General features: G+C 29.6%; 1 protein-coding gene across 1 annotated transcript in view; it reads right to left on the reverse strand.

The window, feature by feature from the left end:
* The window catches only part of Si (sucrase-isomaltase), a 75,062-nt gene that overhangs the window by 44,259 nt on the left and 5,786 nt on the right, over positions 1-25,017 (reverse strand). Inside the window, exons 3-19 of the mRNA XM_047564496.1 lie at positions 23,805-23,922; positions 23,389-23,498; positions 22,449-22,600; positions 20,574-20,745; positions 19,013-19,112; positions 18,012-18,124; positions 14,195-14,320; positions 13,459-13,590; positions 13,251-13,370; positions 11,044-11,157; positions 8,864-8,948; positions 8,318-8,435; positions 6,764-6,935; positions 4,603-4,719; positions 2,460-2,614; positions 1,551-1,635; positions 761-817 (exon numbers count right to left, since the gene is read on the reverse strand). Of these exons, the coding sequence (XP_047420452.1) occupies positions 761-817; positions 1,551-1,635; positions 2,460-2,614; positions 4,603-4,719; positions 6,764-6,935; positions 8,318-8,435; positions 8,864-8,948; positions 11,044-11,157; positions 13,251-13,370; positions 13,459-13,590; positions 14,195-14,320; positions 18,012-18,124; positions 19,013-19,112; positions 20,574-20,745; positions 22,449-22,600; positions 23,389-23,498; positions 23,805-23,922 (2,046 nt within the window). The remainder of the gene's footprint in view (positions 1-760; positions 818-1,550; positions 1,636-2,459; positions 2,615-4,602; positions 4,720-6,763; positions 6,936-8,317; positions 8,436-8,863; positions 8,949-11,043; positions 11,158-13,250; positions 13,371-13,458; positions 13,591-14,194; positions 14,321-18,011; positions 18,125-19,012; positions 19,113-20,573; positions 20,746-22,448; positions 22,601-23,388; positions 23,499-23,804; positions 23,923-25,017) is intronic.

Genomic DNA, 25,017 nt, shown 5'->3' on the forward strand with positions numbered 1-25,017 from the left:
CTATATATGTACATTTCTTACATGTTAATTTAAAAAGTTAAATGTTTAAGGAGATTGAAATGCTAACTACACTGATTTGATCTTCACGCAGTGTACTTATGTCAAATTGTTACACTCTACTACAAATATGTACAATTAAAATAACAAATAACAAATTTAAAAGATAAGGAAACTGACTGACTTGCACACACAGAAAATAAAGTTAGCATGTCTTTAGGAAGTTTCTTTAAAAAACATTATTTCATATTAAAGATTCTTCTTAGCAAATTAAATAATATACAACAAAATTACATTGAAAATAAGTACTTCTAAGAGGTATTGCCAAATGAAAATGATTGTGTGTGAATGTTGTTATGTTGTCTTTACAAGAATAAAATAAAAAGATTTTTAAAAATGTTTAAATATAGTATATAAAAGTAAATGTAGAACATTATCTCAGTAATTAAATACAATTAAATATGTAAAATAAAAAAGCATTAAAGTAAGCTACTACCACTTCCTAAAACACTTGTTTTATTCCATTTTAAATGAATAACAATACATCCTTATACTAAAGAATAGAACATTACATTAAAACCTAGCTCAGGGGCAACGAAGAATATATTTGTATCAATTTTCACACAGTTCTCAAATTATTCTTTTTATAATAATTACAGAACTCTTAAAAATAGGTATGGTATATGTTTGGAGTTAAGTTTCCACGTCCAGATGTTTCAAAATATAATAGCTGTAAGCTTAAACATGTATTAAAGTTACTTACAGTTTCGTAGTCATACCAAGTAGCATCAGGTATGAATGCATTCACCGATTCTGCTCCCTAAATTGAAGCAAGACTTTTAATCTCTTTTTAATTCTTAAGGAGAATCTTTGTCAAATAATAAGTTGGACTTTCCATCTTTTAAGAGGAAAAATTTTCTCTATGTTGTCACACACCATTATCTTCTATAGATAATAGTTGAAGTGCTATTTTCCCAGCATTACTTAACATAATGTAAGAAATAACTTAAAGCAAAGGGGTAAAGATGAAATTATTGTAGGTATTGATTAAAATAATGCATGAATGCTTTTATACTGCTATAAACCTCATGATCACTGTGAATGTAAACATGTTCATTTCTGTATACCTCCACGAACATAGAGACATTTAAAAAATAGGAACCACAAATTTCACTCCACTGTTCTATCAACACTTTCTTAAGATCAGCTAGTTTTCAGATTCCCCTTTACTTATGCTACAACAAAATTTCAATATTTATGTTCATATTACTGTAAAATTTTATTTTGATTTAAATAAAAAAGCTTTGACAGGAGAATATTAGTTTTAAACAATTTCTGTGCCTTCAGTTACATATTATATATTTGAAGCATAGATTGATTTAATATTTAACATTTTTCAAATGTTTTCTGCATTTTAGTGTTCAAGTAAATACTTATCAGCTTGAAACAGTTCATTGAGTAACATCTATTACCAAATGCTTCATAACTAAGTATGGATTTGGTAATACAAAGTTCCCTTTAAGTAATAAATTTACTAAATTTGTACAACTTACCTGTTTCAAAACAGGAGTGATCAGTAATGCAGGGCCCCATAAAAACTCAGTATCCTCAATCCAGCTGTTTGTATCCTCATAAAACCTAAGAACAATGACAATTTTTAAGATAAAATAATCCAAAATAAATATATCCAAATTCCTACCTTGTTATATGTTTTTAGCCCTGAGAATCATTATTCATTCTACTTATTTAATATGTGTAATTTTAAATCAATAGTTCTTATATCCCTTATGATTCATCTAACACCTAAGAAAAAAGAGAGGAACAGAATGAAGGAAGGGAGATAAGAGGAAGAAATCAAGAAAGAATTAGTTTTTCTGCTATTCAAAAAAAATCTTCCATAGGTTATATGGCTACTTTGAGTCTATAATAAATTATTTTTTTATTTCTCCTGTAAGATAGTTTTATTAAGGACCAAGAATGTTTCATATTCTATTTTCTTCCATTAAAAATTTTCATTATAAAACTCTTGACATAGATTTGTAAAGGTCTTTAAATCATTTCTTGAGAAAAGGTCTATTCTAATTATGGTACACAAGTGGAGCCCAATTCACTTTTTTTGTAAATATTTTACACTGTTATATATATTTACATGATTTTACAATGTATACTTGAGACACTTTCAATAATTCTGGGTTTAATCTTACTGATACTATTTCCCTAAGACATTATATGTATGTTTGCCCTTGGAAGTTCTATTCAATTGTAACATTTCTATAATTAATGTGGTCTATCCAACAAATTATGTCTAATAAAATCATTATATAATTTGTCAAATTGTATGTATAGCTGTAAATATAAGTAGCATAGATCCACTTGATATCTTGATTTTTCTCTGCTAATCTTTTCAATGTATGTCTTAATGTATTTTAAAAGATATTTTAATTCTTATACTTAGTACTCACTCATGAAGAACTGGTCTTGCTACTGTTTCTCCAAACACATGGGCTTTATAAAACAGAGTATAGAGGAAAGGTAATAAGGTATAGCGAATAGTTAAATAGTGTCTTGATGAATTGACCAGAAGTGAATTTTGTCCAAAAAAGGCAGGATCTTGATGCTGTAGAATAAAAAGGGAAATTAAAACAAGAAACCTAAATTGTGAATGGAAATCAAAATAGAAATATTTTCACCTATTTCTAATACACAAATTGTGTAAATTTGACCTTGTTTATAAAAAGCTAAAATTATTTCATCATCACAGTGTGTGAATGTTTCTATTTCGTTGCTCATGTATTTTACTAAGATTTAAATTAGACATATTTGATATAAAAATACACTGGGAAGATGACTTTTTTAAAACAAAATAGGAGTTTCACCTGTTAATTGTGGTAGAATAAATTTTTGGCTCCAATTTTTCCTCTTACTCACAACCTTCGCCCTGTAACTTTGTAGTACCTATCATTGGGCAGGGTATTCCTATCTTCACAATCTCCTACCACACCTGACTTTGTGCTCAGCCCTCTGAAGTGATTTTGGCTAGTAGGATGGTAGTACATGTGTCATAATCAAGCATAGGCTTAAAATGTGCATGCTTGAGGATTAACTGTCTTGTACCTTGTCACTACCGTTAGAATACACCCCAGGTAGTCCACTGGTCCAGGAATACAGGGAGCAAAGCTACCTGGACAGTCTGCAGACTTGAACCTTGAAGTGCAGCATTTCTACTGAGTCCACTAATGAACTAACAGTCTACATCAGCTGACTTCCTCGGCTAACCTGTGGGAAAGCCTGTTGAGATTTCCAGTACAGGTAAAAAAATTTACTGAGTCAGCAGTCACCACTTCCCTGGATTCACCTTTATGTTTACACTGAACTCCTGTTTCCCTTTGGCCGCTCTAAGCCATCCAACACACGTAGTGGGAGCATTTTGCACACCCTTTTCTAGGAGATATGGAACTCTTCCAGTGGTCAACTTGGCCTTGCAAACACCCCCAACTGACCTCAGTGAAACTGTTAACCTGCTGCAATCTGTGATTCTGCTTACCAAATCACCTCCTTTCCCTGTCAGCTTCCCTGCTTGATACCTGAAATGTGATTTGAAGTCTCCTGCCCTTTTCTTATGCTTCTTCTTCATTGTCCTTCAGAAGTATTTCACCAATGGATCTCTAACATATTCATTCTATCATACCATCTACTTTTTGGAAAACACCAATTAATACAAAGTACAATGTGAGTCATATCAGGATCTCCTATGGACATGAATTGTTCACAAGTATCATTTGGGTGAACTGCTCAGAATCATTGGATGGATTAGGAAGTGACTAACCTCCAATTTGCCCTTCTAATTCTGTTTGCTTGTGCCTCCTTATGAGCCAAGCTGAGGAGTCATCTCTTCTTTTTAACGAATTAAGTGCATGCAACAAATGTGTGAATACTGAGTAATTTTTAAAGAGCACACATTTAATTAGCTTAATTGTTAAACTGAACTTCACCCATCTCTGAAAAATATACTTATCAGGGCCCAAGACAAGCTGAATTCAGGACTGGTTAAACAGCTCCATATTTCCTGGTATTGCAGCTCCTACTGGTTCAGAACCATGCTATGAAAGTCTTAGTTTTGTTTTTTCTCTACCTATTTATTCCGTTTTTTCTTTCATCATAGAGTAACTTGGGACTCAAATTATTTTGTAAATGTCTTTAATCTTTTTTTGTTTTTCTTTAACAAAACAAAAATTGGAAATCCTTAACAGTACATTTTTTATGAAATAGAAGTTACCTGAAACTTACTCTACTGAATCAAAGAATCCATACTCAAAAATCTTTGACTCTAACTTAAAATACTAGCAATTTAACACATATTTTTATGACTTAACCTTCCATAAAATATTTATAAGCACATTTTTCATGACTTCCTTATTTGATTTTTATACAATATTTATATGTATGTGTATATTTATGTACATAAATATATATAAATATGGGCATTGAAACAAAAACATCTAACTATTCTTTGTGAATTCTTCTGCAATCTTTCAGATCATATTTTCTGTAGACACATTTAGGACATTATTAAAACTACAACTATGGACAACAAGAGTCACTTACCTGATATCCATCAGCATTATGATTTCTAGAAAACGGATAAAATGCCCCAAGTTGCATCCATCTTCTGCAAAGCTCTTCTGTAGTATCAACCACAAATCCACAGATATCTGCTCCAACCTAAATAACAAATATATCTATTATTTATAGCATTAAAATTCTCAAAATTGCCAAGAGCATCACAGTTTATGCCTCATCTTTATCATCTCCTCTTTAACCCTGTTCAGTTTTCATTTTTGCTCCATCTTTGCCTCTAAAACCACATCACTTTACATACTTTCATCTTCATTTTTAGCCTGTGTATACATTTATCTATTTTCTTTTTTGATAAAATCACTAATTCAATGTATAAACATAAAAATATTATATTAAAATATGTTGCATCTTAATCCAAAATAAAACTGTTTAATTTTTCTTATTTATAATACATTATTATAAGAGTAAACTAGGAAAAAGCCTGTGACTATATGTTCATATTGAATTTATGAAATAAATTATTCTAAATAAAATTGAGTTTCACTTCAATCCATATACATGTAAGTTTGTAATAGACTTACTTCAAGACATCTCCAGAAAACACTATCTTGAATGTAGCATTTACTATTTACAAGCATTTCTTCATTTTTCTATGAAAATATATATGTATCTCTAAATAATATGTGGTATTGTTTGCATGTTTATTAACTATACAAATGACATGTATGAATTACAGCACATTTTTCTTTTCTGGTAAGATTAAATTATATCAATGTTACTCTAGTTCTCTTTTGAATGGGATCTCATGACTATAAGAGATATTTCTATGAAATTAATGTATATATTTCCTTATGAACATATAAAGCACTCTTATTAAACATTATGTATACATAGATTTATTTTTCTGTTATACTTAACATTGTGAATCTTCTTGTCCTTTAATTTGGTACAGCTTTAATTCGTTTACTAAGCTTTTACTTCTTATTGTTTTTTAATTTTGCAATCAATAAGACTTTGTATTAAAATACATTCTAATATATTTTTTCTTTTTGACAAACACAGATGTATTTTATTCATTTTCAAAGAACCACCTTTGTATTAAAATTTTTTAATTATTTCTCAAAATATTTTGCCTTAATTGCATTAACATCTCTTATTTTTATTACCTACATCTTTGTTTGGATCACTTATTGATATTCTTTGTTTTTAATTTACTCATTTAAGGCTATCATTCTTCTTCTAAACACTAATTTAGCTGAAGTAACACAAGCTTTGATAAGAAACAAAATTGTTAAGATTCAGTTATAAGTTTGGAGTTTTTTTTTTCATTCCCATTCAGTTTGGTTTTTAATGCATGAATAATATGATAATGTGCTTTTTAATTTCCAAGTGCAGGATTGTGGTAGGGGGATCTTTACTGATTGTTCACTTGGTTTTTTTGGTGCTCATTTTATTCCTACACATGAAAGAAAGAATAGCTACTTCACCAAAATTTCCAAATAAACTTTACATTTCTAAATGACTCTCTGCAATCTTGAGTGTTAACACTATAAATTTTTTTTGCTTCATATAGAGATGTGCCTAATTTCTCAGGTTTAGAATTTCATTTTATACATTTTCTCAACTTCTGAATATTTGAACACTTCTCTGTACTTATCTTTTATCTTTTAGGTAAAAGAAATAGCTCTATTTTCTTTGTGAAGCTAAACTGACAATAAAACCTTTTAAATATATTTATAGTTTTGAAACATTTTTATCCACAATGTATTTGAATTCTGCCCTACAGTCTTTTGTTTTATATTTATAGTCAAATTCTTTTCCATACTTTGTTTGTATTTATATTTATTTCCTGAATTAGTTTGCTTGATGAAGTTTTGTTAATTCCATTTTATCACTGTAATCGTTTAAATGATACAGACATCCAAATTTCATTTTCTCATAAACTCCTAAAGAATAAAGATTGAGTTTATTTCTGTAACACACTTTTTAATAATTTTACCAAAAAGCATTAAAGATGCCATTGAAAGTTTATGTTTTGGTGCTCAGGATGCAGCTCTGTGTCTGTTTGCCTAGCATGTACAGGTTTCCTAGATTCAACCCTCGTGACAAAAAACAAAAAGAAATTTAATATGAATTTTTGCTTTTATAAATATATATATATATAAAACACTATATTGAGCTGTCTTACCAAAGGCATTCCAAACAAACTGAACTCTAGCATTCCTGTGATAGACCATTCCATTTGTTCCCATGAAGCAGTATTATCTCCTAACCAATGTGCAGCATAATGTCCAGATCCAGCAAAAGTTGATCGGGTGAGAATGAAGCTTCTCTTGTTAGGAAAAACTTTTTCTACGGCTCTTAAAGTGAAACAAAATTAATAAATAAATAGGATTTACCTTAAAACGAAATTGATATTTGCTGATTTTAGAACTTTAGTTTCAAATATATATTTGAATAGTCACTGAGCCAATTCATAATATTTAAGAGCTTTTCCACAAATTTTTATATCATTTTTATTTACCCATCAATACTTACCAATTTAAATGTATCCTGATCAAATACAGAAGAATTTTTTTTTTTTAGAAACAATGAGATGTTCAATGACTTCACTCATCCTTTACCAAATCAAAAGCCCATGCTATCAACTCAATATTTGTATTGGTTTGTACTACTTAAACTCATTGAAATTCTTTTATAAATATTAAGTTTATAATCTGAACTTCAGTCCAACTTAAACTCTTTCTACAGGATAATGACTAATCATATCTTAGAGTCTACATTTTCAAGTATTAGTAGGCAGTTATGGGAAAAAATTTTATGTGTGTGTAGCATTTTATTTTTTAGTTTCTAGAAGTTAACCACCACCTGCAACAACTAGCATTATTTATTTTATCTCTGTTGGTGCCCTTTATTGATAGTTTTTATCAATGCAAAATTGAGAAAAGATAGAAATATTTAATTCAGCATATAAAGTTATCCAGGGTACCTTAGAAAAATATGATCTTCTCATATGCTTTTTCCACATCCCACTTTTAATTATATTGGTAGAGCATGTTTTTTAACCCCCTCAGATTTTATTGACTTCAGTAATGCAATATGTAACACTGTAGTAACTATAAATATAAAAGTAACTCAACACTATGAAGATAATGTACAAAACTTTAATATTATGATGTGATTTGGAATGAGAAAGAATGGATTTGAATACTCAATCATAGTTATTTAATTATGAGAAAATTACAAATATATTAAGACTAGGACCTATGTTTTATTAACAACTGCATTATAGAACCTTACACAATAATTATAAACACTAAAGGGTAATCAACATATGATCATCTCCTTCCTTAGTTTTGTTTCAAGTAAGATTTTTATTGCATTGCACTAAAAAAGTACTTGGAAATCTATTACTTAGAAACTACACTTTAATTTTAATTAAAACACTTGGTTTTGAAAAATAATTAAGAACCTGGTCTAAGAACAACATTGGCTCAAATCAATCGGGAAGTTCTTGTTTAGAAAACAGTTATGTTTAGAGATGGCAAACTGAATCAAAATTTCGAGGGATAATTTAAATCTAATCAACATCTAACAACATAATAAATGAATGATGAATTTTTAGTATGAAAGTATTACTTTCTTTTTTACCCTTGTTACTTTCTAATTATATTGATAAATTACCAAAAAGATTTCTAGACAATAAATACAAAAGGAGTTTCAGAATGAAATGATAACTTACTTCTCTGTGGCTATAGCCATGCTGTATCCATACAGGCTGTGAACATCATACTGTTTTCCCCAGTTTTGCACAGCATCCATGCAGACCGTTTTAGAATACAGGATTTTGTCAAGAATATCTTAGAGAAAGCACATAAGGAACATGTCTTTAATAAAAGACTACGATGAATTAAAATAAATTATAATTAGACCCCTATCCCGCACTCCTATTGCTCTTGCAAAAACTATTAGCTTTACATTTATATTAATAAATACCAGTGAACTAGTATTTCCTAACTTTTATAATAAATAAGCACATGGAAAAATAGACTATAATGGGAGTACATAAGTGTATACATCTATATTGTGTATCATATACCCATAGATTCATTTTAAATCTCTACAATAGATTAGTTTATTTAAATATAATCCTACTTTATATTACATATTGATTTAAGATTTTAAAAAATAGATCAAAGATTTTGATTTAGAAATATATGCTAGAATTTACCAATTAACAAGAATACTACTATCAATTAAGACTAATAGGTAACCAAATGAAATTTACCGGGAGTAAAAGGTGGGTAATTCAGACTACTCTCACTGCACCCTTCCGTTGAACCTTGAACAAAGCTGGAAACTTCATTCATGTCCTAAAAGGATTTAAAAATGAAAGCCAGCAGATTTTACATAATTCTATATCATACAAGCAAAAATTCTCCAATTGTTTAAAAATACTTTATCAATGGGAACCACGAAGTTCTTTTATTCCTAGAAAGCACATCCGAGCTACCAACTTAAAATAAGTCAAATTAAATACCATCTCACAGAGATATCTCAGCCAGCTTGAGAGATTTTAAACATCTAAATGTATTTCACTTGAGTAACTTTCGTTGAACATGAAACACATTAATTAAAATATTAAGTAAATGTTTTTTTCCAAACTATTGTATGAGTCTCTTCATCAAGTTTCAATCATTATACACACAATCCTAGCACATTCCTTTATTCAATATAATTATGTTTTGGCTCATATATTAAGTTTCTATGATATGCTAAGCACATGGTTAGCAACAATAATTGTCTCGCTCAAGTTCCTGTCTTTCCTCCTGAGAGACTGGAAATGAAAAAATAATGCAAATAATCTTTAGTATTCTAATTCAAATAGTGTGACCTCCTGGAATACCTGGAAGATTTTCAAGGAACCCTAGGTGAGCTTGATCATATTCTGAGAACTGATAACCTAAGCATCTTTATAAAGATTAACTTAAATGTTTCTGTATTAATAGTTTTACTGGAAAAAACTTTTTTTGTCCTGATACCTTTTCCATTTCATCCTCTCCTGCCTTTAAAGATGAATTCCATCCCTTGATTATACAGGAAATGGAGTATTCTTTCTTTCTGTCTTTCTACAGCGCAAAGTCTCTTTTGCTGTTCCTAAATTATCAGTTTATAATTGTTAGTGTTCTAATGAGCCAAAGTGTTTCTTATCCAGGAAAAAAAGAAGTCTAGAAAAAAAAATTCAATTCATAGTTTAAGAGATAAAATGGAAAAGAAACAATGTCATAGAATCCTTTTAATTATTTCTTTCAGTAACTAAATATTACCAGTGTGATCTCACTAGTTTTATGTAAAAGAAAAAATAAATGAAAACCTCTATTTTCATTCTATTGACACCATTGTAGAAATTCTGAAAATAATGCTCATTCTTTACACGATTCCATTTTGTAAGCAAAAAACATAATTTTTCCATATTTGTATTCTTCCCAACATATTTGATATGCAGATAATAGCAAATAAATTCTTGCAAAATATATCATTTATTGATTAAATAAATCAATTTATAATTAAACTATGGCTAAATAAATAATTAGCATTTCAAGGACAAAGAAATATTATGGACCTAAATACCCAAAGAGCACATAGATAGGTTATCCAGTATGTCTCCCCAGGGTTCCATTTAGTTGTAATACTTTTGAACAAAGTCACTGTTCTTCTATGTTCAAGCTCATTAAATGTTTCTCCTAAAATATAAAATTTCAGGATCATAGTGATTTCTTTCATGAAATGGAGTTAAGGTTGCTATGAAGGCTTGACTATCATCCAGGATTTCATAGTACCATAAATAAGTTTAGTAACTGGCGATGCATAGCTACACAAATAAAACTTCATTCCAAGAAACAAAGACATGTGTTTTTCTTTAATGACTTCACCAGTCATCTAAGATATTGATTCTTGTTGTTTCTTAATATGAAACACAATTCACCGCCAATTTTGATTTGTTTTATTCCATAGCTTGCTAAAAGTTTCTAAAGGGTAGAGACATTCATATTGATGTTGTTTAATTCTTGCAAACTTACGTTAACATTTTTGAAATTGCGAATAGGTTTACAGATTTCTACAGGCCTATCCTCAAGTCTGATTAACTTTTTAAAGATAAATTACTAGTTATAAAATTAAACACTTCAATTAAACAATTAAATTTATCCTATGAAGTACATGATGAAAGAAGAAACATCTCAATATATTGTTTCTATGATATGCTAAGCACATGGTTAGCAACATTAATTTGTATTTCTTGTTGTCCCTCTCTAACCCATGAAGATAGTAAATATAATATTTACAGGTTCTAGAAAAACATTAAGGGCTTTTAATTTTATGTTGAATAGATTAGAAAAATACAACGTACTTTTTATGGCTAAATTGTTCTATTATCGTTGACAAAAATAACAGTTTTAAACTACTTACGATCCAAAGTCCATCATAGCTCACTTTTTGATGAAAATCATTGCATTCATTTGCCCACCAGTCTATGCAGTTTGGATTAGTGAAATCAGGAAATACAGATAATCCTGGCCATACCTAGATAAATAGATCATTCACAGAAATACATAAATAAAAGAATAAATAAATAAATGGAACTTTATATGAGTTGTGTATTCTAAAATTATTAAAGTTCTAATATTATACTTAGGTATATGTGACTCATATACCATATACTTTCATAATATTCTCAGATCTATTTCTAGGTGCATTTACGTAAGAATAGTTAAAAAGAGGGAGGAAGATCATAAGGTATTTAGGAAGAAAAATATAAAAGAACTTTGGATGAGGCTGCTACTTTTACTGTAACTAAATATATTTCTAATCATCCTTGTATGTTAGGTTAAAAATGTATGTTAGGTTATTCAATCCTAACTGAATAAAATAAAACAAATAGTTCATTTCTAAAGACATTTACTACCAAGAAATCCAGGCAAATAATCTCTTTTATATTTATGTCTTATCAACAATGTCACTGTGACATTAAACATATGCTAGGCACAGTTCCAAGCATTTTTACAATTTTTAACATATAATCTTCATTGGGAATTTAGAAGGTGGGGTAAGTGCTACTTTTATCATCACTTTATAGGTAAGGTAAGTGGCACATGTAAATTCACCTTGCAGATGAGAAAAGTTATGCACAGTCATGTTAAGCAACTTATTCAAAGTCACACTTCTAAGAACTGATTCAGTAAAAATTCTAACCCAGGTAATTTTATACCTTAGTTCATACTGGTAAACAGAAAGCATACTATGCTACCTCTTTGTGATTTATGTTCCTCCAAATTATTTTACTTATTGCTTCCAATAACTACATTAAGCAAGAAGAATTCAATTTTAAATAAATTGGGATAAAATATACTGTTTTATATCCAAATAATCAATATTGGCTGGCTGGCTGATGTGGCCATATCCAACAGAATAATTTTTTTTTTTTTTTTGTACTAGGGATTGAAATCAGTACTTTACCACTGAGACCTATTCCCTGTCTTTTTTATTTTTTTTATATTGAGACAGGATTTCACTAAGTTGCTTAGGGCCTCTCTAAGTTGCTGCAGTCGGCCCTAAACTTTGGTCCACCTGTTTAAGCCTCCCCAGTTGCTCAACAGATCTTCAAAAATAATATTACATGAAATAGTAATAGCATCACATGTAGGAAAACGTGGTTGTAATAGGCTCATAATTATTCAAGGAGATCTTTCTCAAGAAAATTTAACAAATGCACAGAAGGGATAGGAGCCAGGCTGAAGGACATACACCTGTAATCCCAGCTACTAAAGAGTCCATGGAGGGAGGATGGACAATTCAGAGAAAACTTGCAAGTTCAAGGCCAGCCTGGGAAATTTAGGGAGAATTTGTCTTAAAATAAATGTTTAAAAAGGATTAGGGTGTTTCTCAGTACTAGAGAACCATAGGTCTAATAACCTTTACTAAAAAAAAAAAAATATTCTTCATTGTAGTAAACAGACATATGTTTTACATTGATATTTTTTGTTTATCATTTTATTTATTTTGGTTAAGTTAAAGAAATGGAATTATTTACTCATTCTGTCTAGATATTACTTTGCTTTTCAAGATATCTTATAAAATTGCCACTTAAAGGGTATTTATTCCCTTTAAAAAGATACATTTGAGGGCTAGGCACATTTCTGCCTTGATTCCTCATTAGTTGTGAGACTTTAGATAACTTACTTCACTTTTCTAAAATTCAGTTGTCACGTGCAAAGAATTTTAATATATATTTCATTTTTATTGCATTAAAGGTAAATCTTAAAACTTAATGCTCACTATATAGGTGCTTAGCACTCAATTTATGTTTGCAATTATTTTATATCAAATAGCTGAATAGACCCCTCAGTACTTTTGTGAGAATCTAAATTATACACCACAATTTGTTAGCTATAATTGTGTTTATAGTCTTTAAAATATGTGATGTCTATTTACTTTCTGAATGATTAAATTATTTTAAAGATTATTAAAATACATCCTTTGTCTAAAATTACTCACCAAAATTGAAATATAAAATCCAAAAATAAAAGTAAACACACACACACACACACAACTTATAGAAAAATCCTATTGATTAATAGAAAACTGATCACACAAGTTTAATGAATATTATAATATACCTCTCCAATAATTGGAGTAATTCCATCTGACTGGTTCACCCACACTTTCTGTGCAGTTCCTCTCTCATAAGTTTCATATGCACTTCCATCAGCACGCTTATCAATAGAAATTGCAGGGTCCTAATGACAGAAAGAAGAAACTATAGAAAATCTATTAACCTACAAATGTGCAAATATTAAAAATATTTTAATCTATAATTTATGTTACCAAGATGATAACATATTTCTGCCCATGGCTATGCAAATCTTCAACAAATTCAGGGAGCCCTTGAAATGCTTCTTGATCGTAAGTGAAGTCTTTCTTGTCTTCCATATAGTCAATGTCAGTGACTTGTGTATCCTGAAAATTAACACAGTGTATTTGAACCAATCATACTTAAAGAGCTAATAATTACAAACTTTAAGTCCAATTTATTTATATAATTATTAAAAAATAAATCAACATATATCTTATATCATAATCTAAGAAGCAGTGTTATTGTTTATAAAACTAGATTTTCTAGTTCTTAAAAGTAAAAGCTTTATTTGACTATTCACATTTTTCTCTGTGATGACTAGATTTTTATCAGGTCATACATGTAATATTCATTGCACAGAAAACAAAAACCTGAACAGTTCAGGAAACTATTTTTAAACATACAAATTCAAAATAAGGTCTATTTTTAAAATGCATGTAACTTTGTTCACAGTTAAACATATACTATGTTCTAGTATAACTTTTGATCAGTTTTCAAAATCATATTGGTAACTTTCAAGAAAAGTCAGTAATTACATCAGGAGATTAAATATACTTCACCATTAAAAACTAGCTTTACCATATACATCTATGGCTTTATCACATACATATATATATATATATGTTATTCTAAAAATCACTACATTTATTATTTTATGGCAATGCTTAAGATATATATCCCCACCCACAAACCCTTCATGCTACTTACAAAAGGTATGCCAGCTTCCCTATTTCTTCGTACTACTTCTTTCACTACATCTAATGATTTGTAATTCCAACGACTCAACTGGAATCCAAGACTCCAATAGGCAGGCATTGCTGGTAGTCCAATGAGCTTGAGGTAAATTGACATTAAATTAGTTTCAATAAAGAGAAACTCATTCAGCATTGATAACTAATATTAATGAGATTTTTATTCTGCTATATCTCTAGTATTTAACTACATATTTTAAATATTTAGTATTTCCTGCATTCTAAAATGTTTTCTGAATATTTTAGAATTTTGTTATGAAACACTTAGCAAATTTATGTCTGTCCCTCATTTCTTATTTCTCATTAAAAATTGGAAAATGAAGTAGCTATAATTTATAATTACACTAATTTCCAGAATATATGAAGAACTCAAAAAACTCTACACCAAGAATACAACTAACCCAATCAACAAATGGGCTAAGGAAATGAACAGACTTCACAAAAGAGCTACAAGCAATCAACAGATATATGAAAAAATGTTCAACACTTCTAGTAATAAGATAAATGCAAATCAAAACTACCCTAAGATTCCATCTCACCCCAATTAGAATGGCAATTATCAAGAATACAAGCAACAACCGGTATTGGCGAGGATGTAGGGGAAAAAGTTACACTCATACATTGCTGGTGGGGTTGCAAATTAGTGCAGCCACTCTGGAAAGCAGTGTGGAGATTCCTTAGAAAACTCGGAATGGAACCACCATTTGACCCAGCTATCCCACTCCTTGGCCTATACCCAAAGGACTTAAAATCAGCATACTACAGTGATGCAGTCACATCAATGTTCATAGCTGCTCAATTCACAATAGCCAGATTGTGGAACAAAACTAGATGCCCTTCAGTTGATGAATGGATAAAGAAACTGTGGTATATATATATATAATGGAATATTACTCAGCCATAAGGAATAATAAAATTATGGCATTTGCAGGCAAATGGATGAAATTGGAGAATATCATGCTAAGTGAGACAAGCCAATCCCATAAAACCAAAGGATGAATGATCTCGCTGATAAGCAGATGATGATACATAATGGGGTGTGGGAGGGAGGCAAGAATGGAAGAAGGAGGGACTAAATAGAGGGAAAAGAGGGGTGGGAGGGATGGGGGAAGGAAAAATAACAGAATGAATCAAACACTATTACCCTATGTAAATGTATGATTACACAAATGGTATGCCTCTACTTCATGTACAGAGAAACAAGTTGTACCCCATTTGGTTACAATAAAAAAAAAATCAAGTAATTATATTGAATAATTTCTTGAGTAATTTATAATTACTCAAGAAAGTAATATTTGACAAGATATATTTTGTATAATCATGGAAGGTAAAACGAGAGAATAAAAGAATAACAAGTAAAAAAGGATAGGATAAAGGGAAAATTTTCCCACAGCACCCCCACCTGCTGTTAAAACAACAACAAAAACATCATCATGTCAGACAAAAATATGCTTAAAGTTGCAGTTTGCAATTTGTATTCCCTTACATTTTGGCATTTCTTATTTATTTATTTATTTTTTCGCCAGGGACTGAACCCAGGGACACGTAACCACTGAGCAACATCCTCAGCCCTTTTTAAAATTTGTTTAAATTTTGAAACAGGGTCTCACTAATTTGCTCAAGACTCTCTAAGTTGAAGAGTCAGGATTTGAACTTGCAATCCTCTTGTCTCACTTTCCTGAGTCTCTGAGATTACAGGTGTGCACACAAGACCTGGTTTTTGGGCAATTAGTTCTCTTCCAGTTTTCAAAAATGTTCCTCAAAATATATGCTTTACAAGGATTTCACCCAGTTACTCCCTAGTATTCTTCACATGCAATGTCTTGGCTGCTTTTCTTCTTCCTAGGTCAAATGGATCTCCTTTCATTTTCACAGTGGTCAAACAAGCACAGCACAGAATTATAAGAGAGCATCATGTCTCATCACAGAATAGGATGAAATTTTGTATGTGGAAATAAAGACATAACTGATATTAAATTGTTTCACTGAAATGTTGGATTTAGGTTACTTTATGATAAATAACCTAAATAGGCATAACAGTTTTCTCTAGAATAAAAAAAAATGTATATGTATGTATGCATATATGTATATACACAATACACATATCCATGATTTCCTCATAAACTGCAGCTTTAAAACTATAATGCAAAATTTTTTTAAAACTACTCATAGTTATTGTTATTTATGTAAATGAAGTATTAAATTTATCTTTAAAATAATTTCATGACTAATAAGTCTCTGAACAAAAGTAGTATTTTTCGCCTATATTCCTAAACACTTCATATTTAAAATACTTGGACATGTGGTTGAAATTTTTTCCTCATAGATATGATATATATATATATATATATGTACATATACATATATATATACTCACATCCATAAACATACATATATATTATAAAGTTAATGTTTAACTTAAGTACTTAAAATATATATTTTCCCATTAACTATCTTCTATTTAACTTATACTTGGTATATATGATGATTTTTAAAACTGCTAAAACCATCTAGCCATTCAAATGAAATCTATTTTAAATTTTAACATACTAACAACTATATGTTAGCAATATAGAGAGAAGATAATTTCTTTTTTTCAAATAAAATTTTAAATTTCTTCTGCCTACTCTTTACACAATTTGAGACTTATTTAAATTCAACATTTATATGCTGTATTCAAGCTCAACAAAAAATATTGTAAGCAAATAAACCACTATGCTATATATATGGTATATTCAGATTTTCAGTAATACTCAAACTCAACTATTGTTGACAACAAACTTTGCTCAGCATGTAGTAGTGAGCTATGGGAACTAATGTTTGACAAATCACAATGTCGGTTTTTATTTTGTTTTGTTTTGTTTTGTTTTTTGGAAGGGGTATCAGAAATTGAACTCATGGTCACTTTAACAACTGAGCCACAACCCCAGCTATATTTTGTGGCTTTTATTTCGAGACAGGGTCTCATTGACTTGCTTAGTGCTTTGTGATTACTGAGGCTGACTTTGTCTCAGCAGCCCAAGAGGCTGGGATTACGAGTGTGTGCTACTACACCCAGCTAAAATGTCAGTTTTTTAAAGAAAAATATATTGTTTGCATATATGACTACCACACACAAATTCTTACTTTATATATGAAAGTCCAGAAAGGTAATTACAATTTTATATTAAGGAGACTGTAAATTTTTTGTACTTCTTTTCCAAAATTCACATTTATGAACAGAGATTTGGAAATTCTCAAGACATAAATGGTAAACTAACTGGGTGAAACTCTAACTGGTCTCATCTCAGATTTTTAGAAACTTTTCTTAGAAATTTTTTGGCAGGTGTTACTTGTTAATGTTCAGTTTTGGAAATAGAATTATAGGTTAAAAATTATATCATGAAAATGAGGTTTTTCAAATAGTTATGATCCTTTAATCTTATTAAAAATAATGTCCTTTTCCTGGATAACACTAGGAATCATGTATGCTAATATTTATAGGATAAATATTACATGGAAGGAAATTTAAAATTCAAGTTCAAGGTAATTTCTGGATTCTTCACTGCTCTAAACTCTTCTTGGATTCGTTCAACTATGCAAAGATGCTATTCTTACAGGTAAGTGAGGCTTAGATAGCAATTTGCTCATATCATAAGAATGAAATATTTTAAGATATGTTTAGTTAAGAGGCCCTGATATGTAAATAAAAATTATCCAAATATGTGGACTTGATAGACAAAGAAAAAATATGACAGAAAATATTTTTTTAATAAAATAGACCTGAAACACACCTGTTGATACTGTTGAACTACTTGTTCAGGAGTATCTCCTAGAAATACATAAAAGTCCAGAATGCCACCAGTAACTCTATAAGTTACTATTGGAGTAGGCTGGATGAAAATCTCTGCAAAATAACAATTGGTAAAGTATGTTTAAATGGTTAAAAAAAAAATTTACTTAGTAATAAAGTAATTGTAGTGCAGTAGTGCATATTTAAAGTATTTTACACAAGTCACCTTATTTCACACTATTTTAAATAGTTAAAAAGAAATTCAATATTGAATTCAGGAATAGTGTAGTAGAAAAGTAGAATGCCACCAGGAATAAGAGGATTAGACCTCTAACAGCAAAAACTTTTTTTTTTTCTAAAACTGCAATCTCAATTAATCATTTCAATTCACAATTCCTTGAAGGTCATAGCATCACATATTAATTACTAAGAAGAAAAATATGAATGTTTTTAATTTAACTTTCTTACATATAATTGACTTGATAACCATGTAATAGACTGCTCCTGCTGGAACATTATTTTTGTAACATTTTATTAACACTGATTCACCTATTAAATAGATATTCCACTCACAACATTAAAAAAGCAAAAGATTCTATATCCCTTGAAGTGTAATAAACTAAAACATTACTCTTTCTTATTTCTATTCCCATAGAGATCATTCCCTTTTTTATTTGGAGAAGCATATTAACTTATCTTGACAAATGAGGCTGTGGGGATGGGAAAACTAATTTGTATGGATGTGTTTCAGAGTTGCCCTAAAGGAAAAGAAAAGCACCTATATGTCAAAGCATAGCATACTCTCCCCAAAATAGAAACATTGATATGCAAAAATTTATTGTCTCACTAATTTCAAAATCTAATTATAATAATTTCACATGCTAAAACCATTTATAATAGAGTTTACTCTGGCATCTAATATCCATGATTGGAATGAAGAGAACAGTTAAACATGTCAAGATAAATCTCATTTAAGCATGTTACCGGAAAGATCAATCTTACCCATTGCATTGCTGTTCATTAAGAAAACACCAAATGACTTTCCTGAAGTGTCTTCAATGCACATGAAGAATGTCTGATGGCCATACAAATTATTATTATTCTATAAAGCAAACATTTAAAAATTAAAATTTTAAAAATAACAGAATGAATTAAACACCATTACACTATGTAAATGTATGATTACATAAATGGTATGCGTCTACTTCATGTACAGAGAAACAAAATGTACCCCATTTGTTTACAATAAAAAATATTTTTTTAAGATTAAATATATTAAAATGACTTTTATAAACTCATTTGTTTCTGTAACATGCCCTAGATTTCTATACCAATATTGTTCATTATTTGTATCATATCAAATTTTAGTACAAAAAAACTAAAAATTGTTTTAATTAGTAATTTTATATTAACATGTGAGACCACACAGCATACCTATTATTTTAATAGGTTATTTACATTTCTTTATATTTTGTTACAATTAAATGGGTTTTCAATAAGTTATTTATGAGGACATAATAGCATATGTATCCATTACACCTCATGTGTGTGCAAGGAACTCATGGATGACTGTTCTCATACAACTATTGCATATATTTGTGAATTGCTGATGAGGAATTGAAGTAGTGGATGCAAACTGTATAGACACTAAAAGGTGAAAGGAGAGAAACTTCTTAACTGACTGGATATGAAAGTTCAAAGAAAAGAATGAATAGAAAGTAAGGATGAGGATTTCAGCCTGCTCGTTATTACAGACAGCCATCCTATAAATAAAGATTGATAGAATTTATTCATAACTCAATACCAAGTGAAGCTCCTTAAAACAACCATTAACTTATTCATTTCAGAGAATGAAATAACACTGACATTTAAAAAATCAAAATCATCATTAAAAATATTAAAATGGCTATAGCCTTTGTCCTCAAGCATCTCACATTCTAGAAGGGGAGACCAATATATAAAGAATAATACAATATATAAAGAATAAGAATGGTGATTATTGACATACTAAAGTTTTTATGAGGACTTTGCTGAGCCCTCAATGACATATTGTGTGAAGTATAAATCACCTCAAGTTTAAGTATGTTAAAAGAAAAATCACTGCCTTGCAATAATTCAAAGTTATGGAAAATAATCACATGTTATGTTCAGAATAAGAGGATAAAGGTACACTTTGGTGTTCAAAAGACAGAAAAACACCAAATCACATAAAATCTTGTACAGCATGATGTTTAGAATTATTCTAGCTTAATGGGTTTGAATACTAGGGTTATTGAAAGAGGAATGATAAAATGTAAAAATGAAAGTCAAACTAAAACATTCATAAATAAGAAGTGCCTGTTGAAACAGTCACAAAAATCTTGCAGTCACTGAGCCAATTTAGGATTTAGCTATTTGTCCTCAGCACTACAACAAATAAGATTCTGGATTATATGTCACTAATATGCAAATAATTTATTTGGTAATGTCAAATAAATGATAGCTTAAAATAGTTAAGCTATTTAAAACTATCAACCCCTTCGATATAATGATTTTATGTTTAACAAGAAAAATAATTTCTTACATCACCCGGAAGTTGATCCCGAGTAAACATTGGCCATGTTTTCCAATATAAATTATGACGAAATCTCTTATGAGTATGTTCTCCAAGTCCATAAATATATTCACTGGGAAGTCTGGTTGAAATCTGTAAATATTGGTCAGAGTACACGAGGGGACCAATGCTGGTATCAAATCTAAATCATGAAAGAAAAAATAAAATATGTAGAAACATATAAAATGTTGCACCAAATATGGGTTTATGTTAATATCATACAGAATATTCCTTTTTAAAGCAAAACCAACTTTTGTTTGGTTACCTTTAAGGACACACGAATTTCCCTACAATCAGGGGTTGTTTACTGCACCAACACAATTTCCTTCCTCATCATTAAAGCAATTTTTCACATGCATTCTCTCCTTTAACCTTCATCACAACCCTAAATTATAATTAACATTATTACCCTGTTTCACAGATGATACATACTGGGAAAATAAATTCATGTTTTAAAAGTTCACAAATGGTAGACAAGAAACGTTTTAAACTGTGTTCTTCCTTATTCCCATGACTGAGATTTATAACGTAGGATTATACTGGCTTTTACACATTTAACATTTATGCTAAAATTATCTTCAAGAGTATTTTTTTTCCAAAAATAAAAATCCTTGCATATTTTATGTAGACCAGATATATATTACAAGAAAAGCTAACTGACCAGGCATGGTGGCACATGCCTGTAATCCCAGTGCAGAGGCTGAGGCAGGAGATCTGGAGTTGAAAGCCAGCCTTAGCAACAGTGAGGTGTTAAGCAACTCAGTAAGACTAGGTCTCTAAATAAAATACAAAACAGAGCTGGGGATGTGACTCAGTGGTTGAGTGCCCCTGAGTTCAAAAAACAGAGAGAAAGAAATGCTAACTGGCATTTAAAATTTTTCATTTTTGTTGGCAAATTATAATTTTCTGCATGTATTCAACATGATGCAAAAATTTTAAATACAGTTCTGAATGTAAATCAAGCTATTTAACATAGTCATCATCACACATATTTATTATTTTGTGTTGTGTGACCAGCTAGCATCTACTTGCAGTTCTGAGGGATATATTACATTATTATCAACTAAAGTCATGATGCTGTGCAACAGACCTTGAAAATTGTTTCCACTAGGCAGTGGAAAAAAAGTTCTAGGCAAACTTTACCACAATCTCTCTATTCTGCACCACTTCCCAGAACCTGGTAACCATCTTCTGCTTCTTTAGATTCCAATTAAAGTGAGATTGTACAGCATTTTTATTTTTACCTTCATGTGTGGTTTATTTCACTTAGAATTTAATATTTTTTTTATCTAGAATAAAGTTAATTGCAAAAATATTGAAATATATTCACTGAAAGTCATTTCTGAGATTCATGTTTCTTAGGAATGGAAGAATATTTATATTGAAAATATTCACAGGAAATTACTAAATTCTTGCACCAATTACCCCCACCCCCAGTCAATACATTCAAAATGAAGGTGTCCAAGTGATATTTAGCATGTACAAGAAAAATTTTAATATTAATTAATATGTTGGTTAATAGTAACCATGTGATCATTCAGATTGTCAACAGATTATTTAATTAGGACAGCACAAAGAAAAATTTTACATATGCAAAAATATGGACAAGGTAATAATTAAATGGGTGATTCTCTCCATCTTTATCTTTGGTTGGCTGAAATTGACATTTTCTCATTCATTTTTAGTACCTTTCATTCACGGAAAGGAAAATCCCTTGTAATCATAATCTTTAAAAAATTCTACTGCACTTTCTTTGTAAAGGAAATTTATTTTTTGTGATAATAACTTGACATTGACATTCCAATTTTTAAATTTATACAAACATAAATTAAAATTAGTACTTACAAAATTCTGCCATTGCTTCTTCTAATAACTTTAATGCTGAAAGGATTTTTTTCAACTTCTACATCATACAGTATTTCAGAAGGTGTGGGTCCGGTAAATTCTTTCACAAACTGATGAGGAACTTCATATCTTCTATTATTTGGATCAGTAATCTGCAAAGATTTGAACAAATATGCATTACTTAATTTTAAAACAGTATTCAATTTTTGAATTATTAAATGCAAGGTCCAAATAGAAAATAACTTCAGCTCTGTGAATTTAATTATCCTTAGTGCTCTTTAGTGTTTATCCCCTTAGATACTTCCATAAGGAATTTTAATTGTGCTTAAAGAAATCTCAGAACTGAAATTATATTCAGGGTAGAGCACTTGCCTAGAATGCAATGCTATGGGTCCAATACCCAGCTCCACCAAAATAAATTAATAAATAAAATTTCAAAATAAATCAATTCTTGTGAAATTTTTGCTAAAAAACAAGTATGCAAAGTAATTGGTGCTGCTTCAATTTCCAAGGTTAAAAAAAATCTCGTAAACTGCAATAGGAATTAGTAAAACCAAGCATACAAACCACAAGCTCTAAAAAGAAATAGTAAAGATAAATTGCATTCACATAGCACTATTAACATTTTTCTTCAAATTACATTTTAAACTAATATTTCCTCATAACTTAAATTTGAAATTAAAGCATATTAATATTGAGTACATATTCTCAATGTGTTAAATATTTTACCTGCACTTTGTTATTTAAATTCTTCAAAGTAATGGCAGGAGAAACTATTATTCTTAAGTTATATTTAAACAAACAGGCTCAGAATTTTGTTCTTTGTCTTGCAATAAATATTTCTTATGAAGGAAAATGTATGGATAAGGTAAGGAGTGTGTTCATAAAACATTTTTGATTATTAAATTTTCTTTAGAAGTAGAAAGAAAAAAAAACAAACCTTGAACCGGAATCGGTTGGATGTCTGACTTTGAGTTGTAAGGAGGAGACTATTAATGTCCTTTCCAAATAGTGTAGGAGAAGCTATCCTGTTTAATTTGGCTTCAAATCCTTAAATCAGGAAAACAAACAAGGATGAATGAATTTATTCATAAAGATCAACATCTATTAAATATTTGAATATTTATAATTGTATTAACTTAAGTATTTGAATATTTATAATTGTATTCAACACAAACAATGAGTTTTTTTTTTAAGATAAAATCATGAAAAAAAAAACCAGTATAATCAATTTGAACATTTCAGTATGCACTTATTCCATGTTATTTAGGCTATTTTTCCAAAGAGAAACTTAAAATACCTTTTTTTTTAGAAAGAATGCACTATATTCAGTCATCATGACAAAGCACTTCTTACCAGTACTAATTGTGGTTGATTCTTCAGCAGTATAGCCATGGTTATCTGCGAAGAAGCACCAAGGAACAATAGAATCATTCCCTGGCCTCCAGCAGCAGCCTCTCTGTGCACAGACTACCTGATAAAAATATTTTATAAAAACAATATGATTAGCACTATTGTCAGATATTCTAGTCTCTCTTTTTCCACTAACTGAATATTTAAAAAAACAGGATTATTTCTTCAAATACATAACATACCCATGTGTCATTTGTTCTTTTATTATTATCACATGGAAGAAATAAAAATATTTGATGAATTGAATCAATTATACCATTAATTGATGCTCTGAGTTGTGATTTATTAATTTCATGTGTTCATACATGTTCTTGTTAGCTCATCTATTTTTAAAGTTCATATGCTCTGGGTGATTATAACAAACTCTGTTGTCATGATGTTAGTGAAAAAGAATTAAAATGCTTATTTTGTGCTAATTATGTATCAAGTTGTGGGTGATTAAGATGAAGATATATGTCTGAGTTCAAGACTATAAAAATTTTAAAAGTTATTTTTAGCTATTTAATAGTTCAAAATATATTTAACTAGTTTATATGCCAGGTATCATAACTAATTACTACAATTATATTCAATGAGTACAACAAAATCCTGAATTATCAGAAATTTTTATTACTTATATGGAAAGATTATATGAAGTGGACAAAAACTATAAATGCTAATATAAAAATTTGAGCAACACAGTGCTGTTATGTACTAATAATGATGTAATCACAATCTACTTAATATCAAAATTTAATAGTGACAGATCATAATTTGAATACCTTGTTTCTTTTTCCTTGGATTTTTTTTAATCATAAAAATAAAAGTCTCCATGTTTAGTCAGTTGAAAATATACATAGACCTCTCATATACTTTCCTATCAAATTAAAATAGCTTCAGAAACACACACCACTGCTCATGCATGTACATGTACATAAGTGCACGTGCACACACACACACATGCAAACAAGAGCGCAGTTGGATCTGACCAAACCGGAGAGTCAATACCTATCAAAACCTAAGAAATGTGTTACTTTAAATCGGGCAATTTTGCCTCTGGTTATTTAAACTATAGAAATATTTTCACAAAAAAAAAGTTCTAATTTTACAAAAATTATTTACAGAGGTCTAAGATATATTTTAAAACTATTAGTATAAGACCAAAGGGTAGTTCTAG

This window comes from Sciurus carolinensis, chromosome 9 (assembly GCF_902686445.1).
Source record: "Sciurus carolinensis chromosome 9, mSciCar1.2, whole genome shotgun sequence".
Lineage (NCBI taxonomy): Eukaryota > Metazoa > Chordata > Mammalia > Rodentia > Sciuridae > Sciurus > Sciurus carolinensis.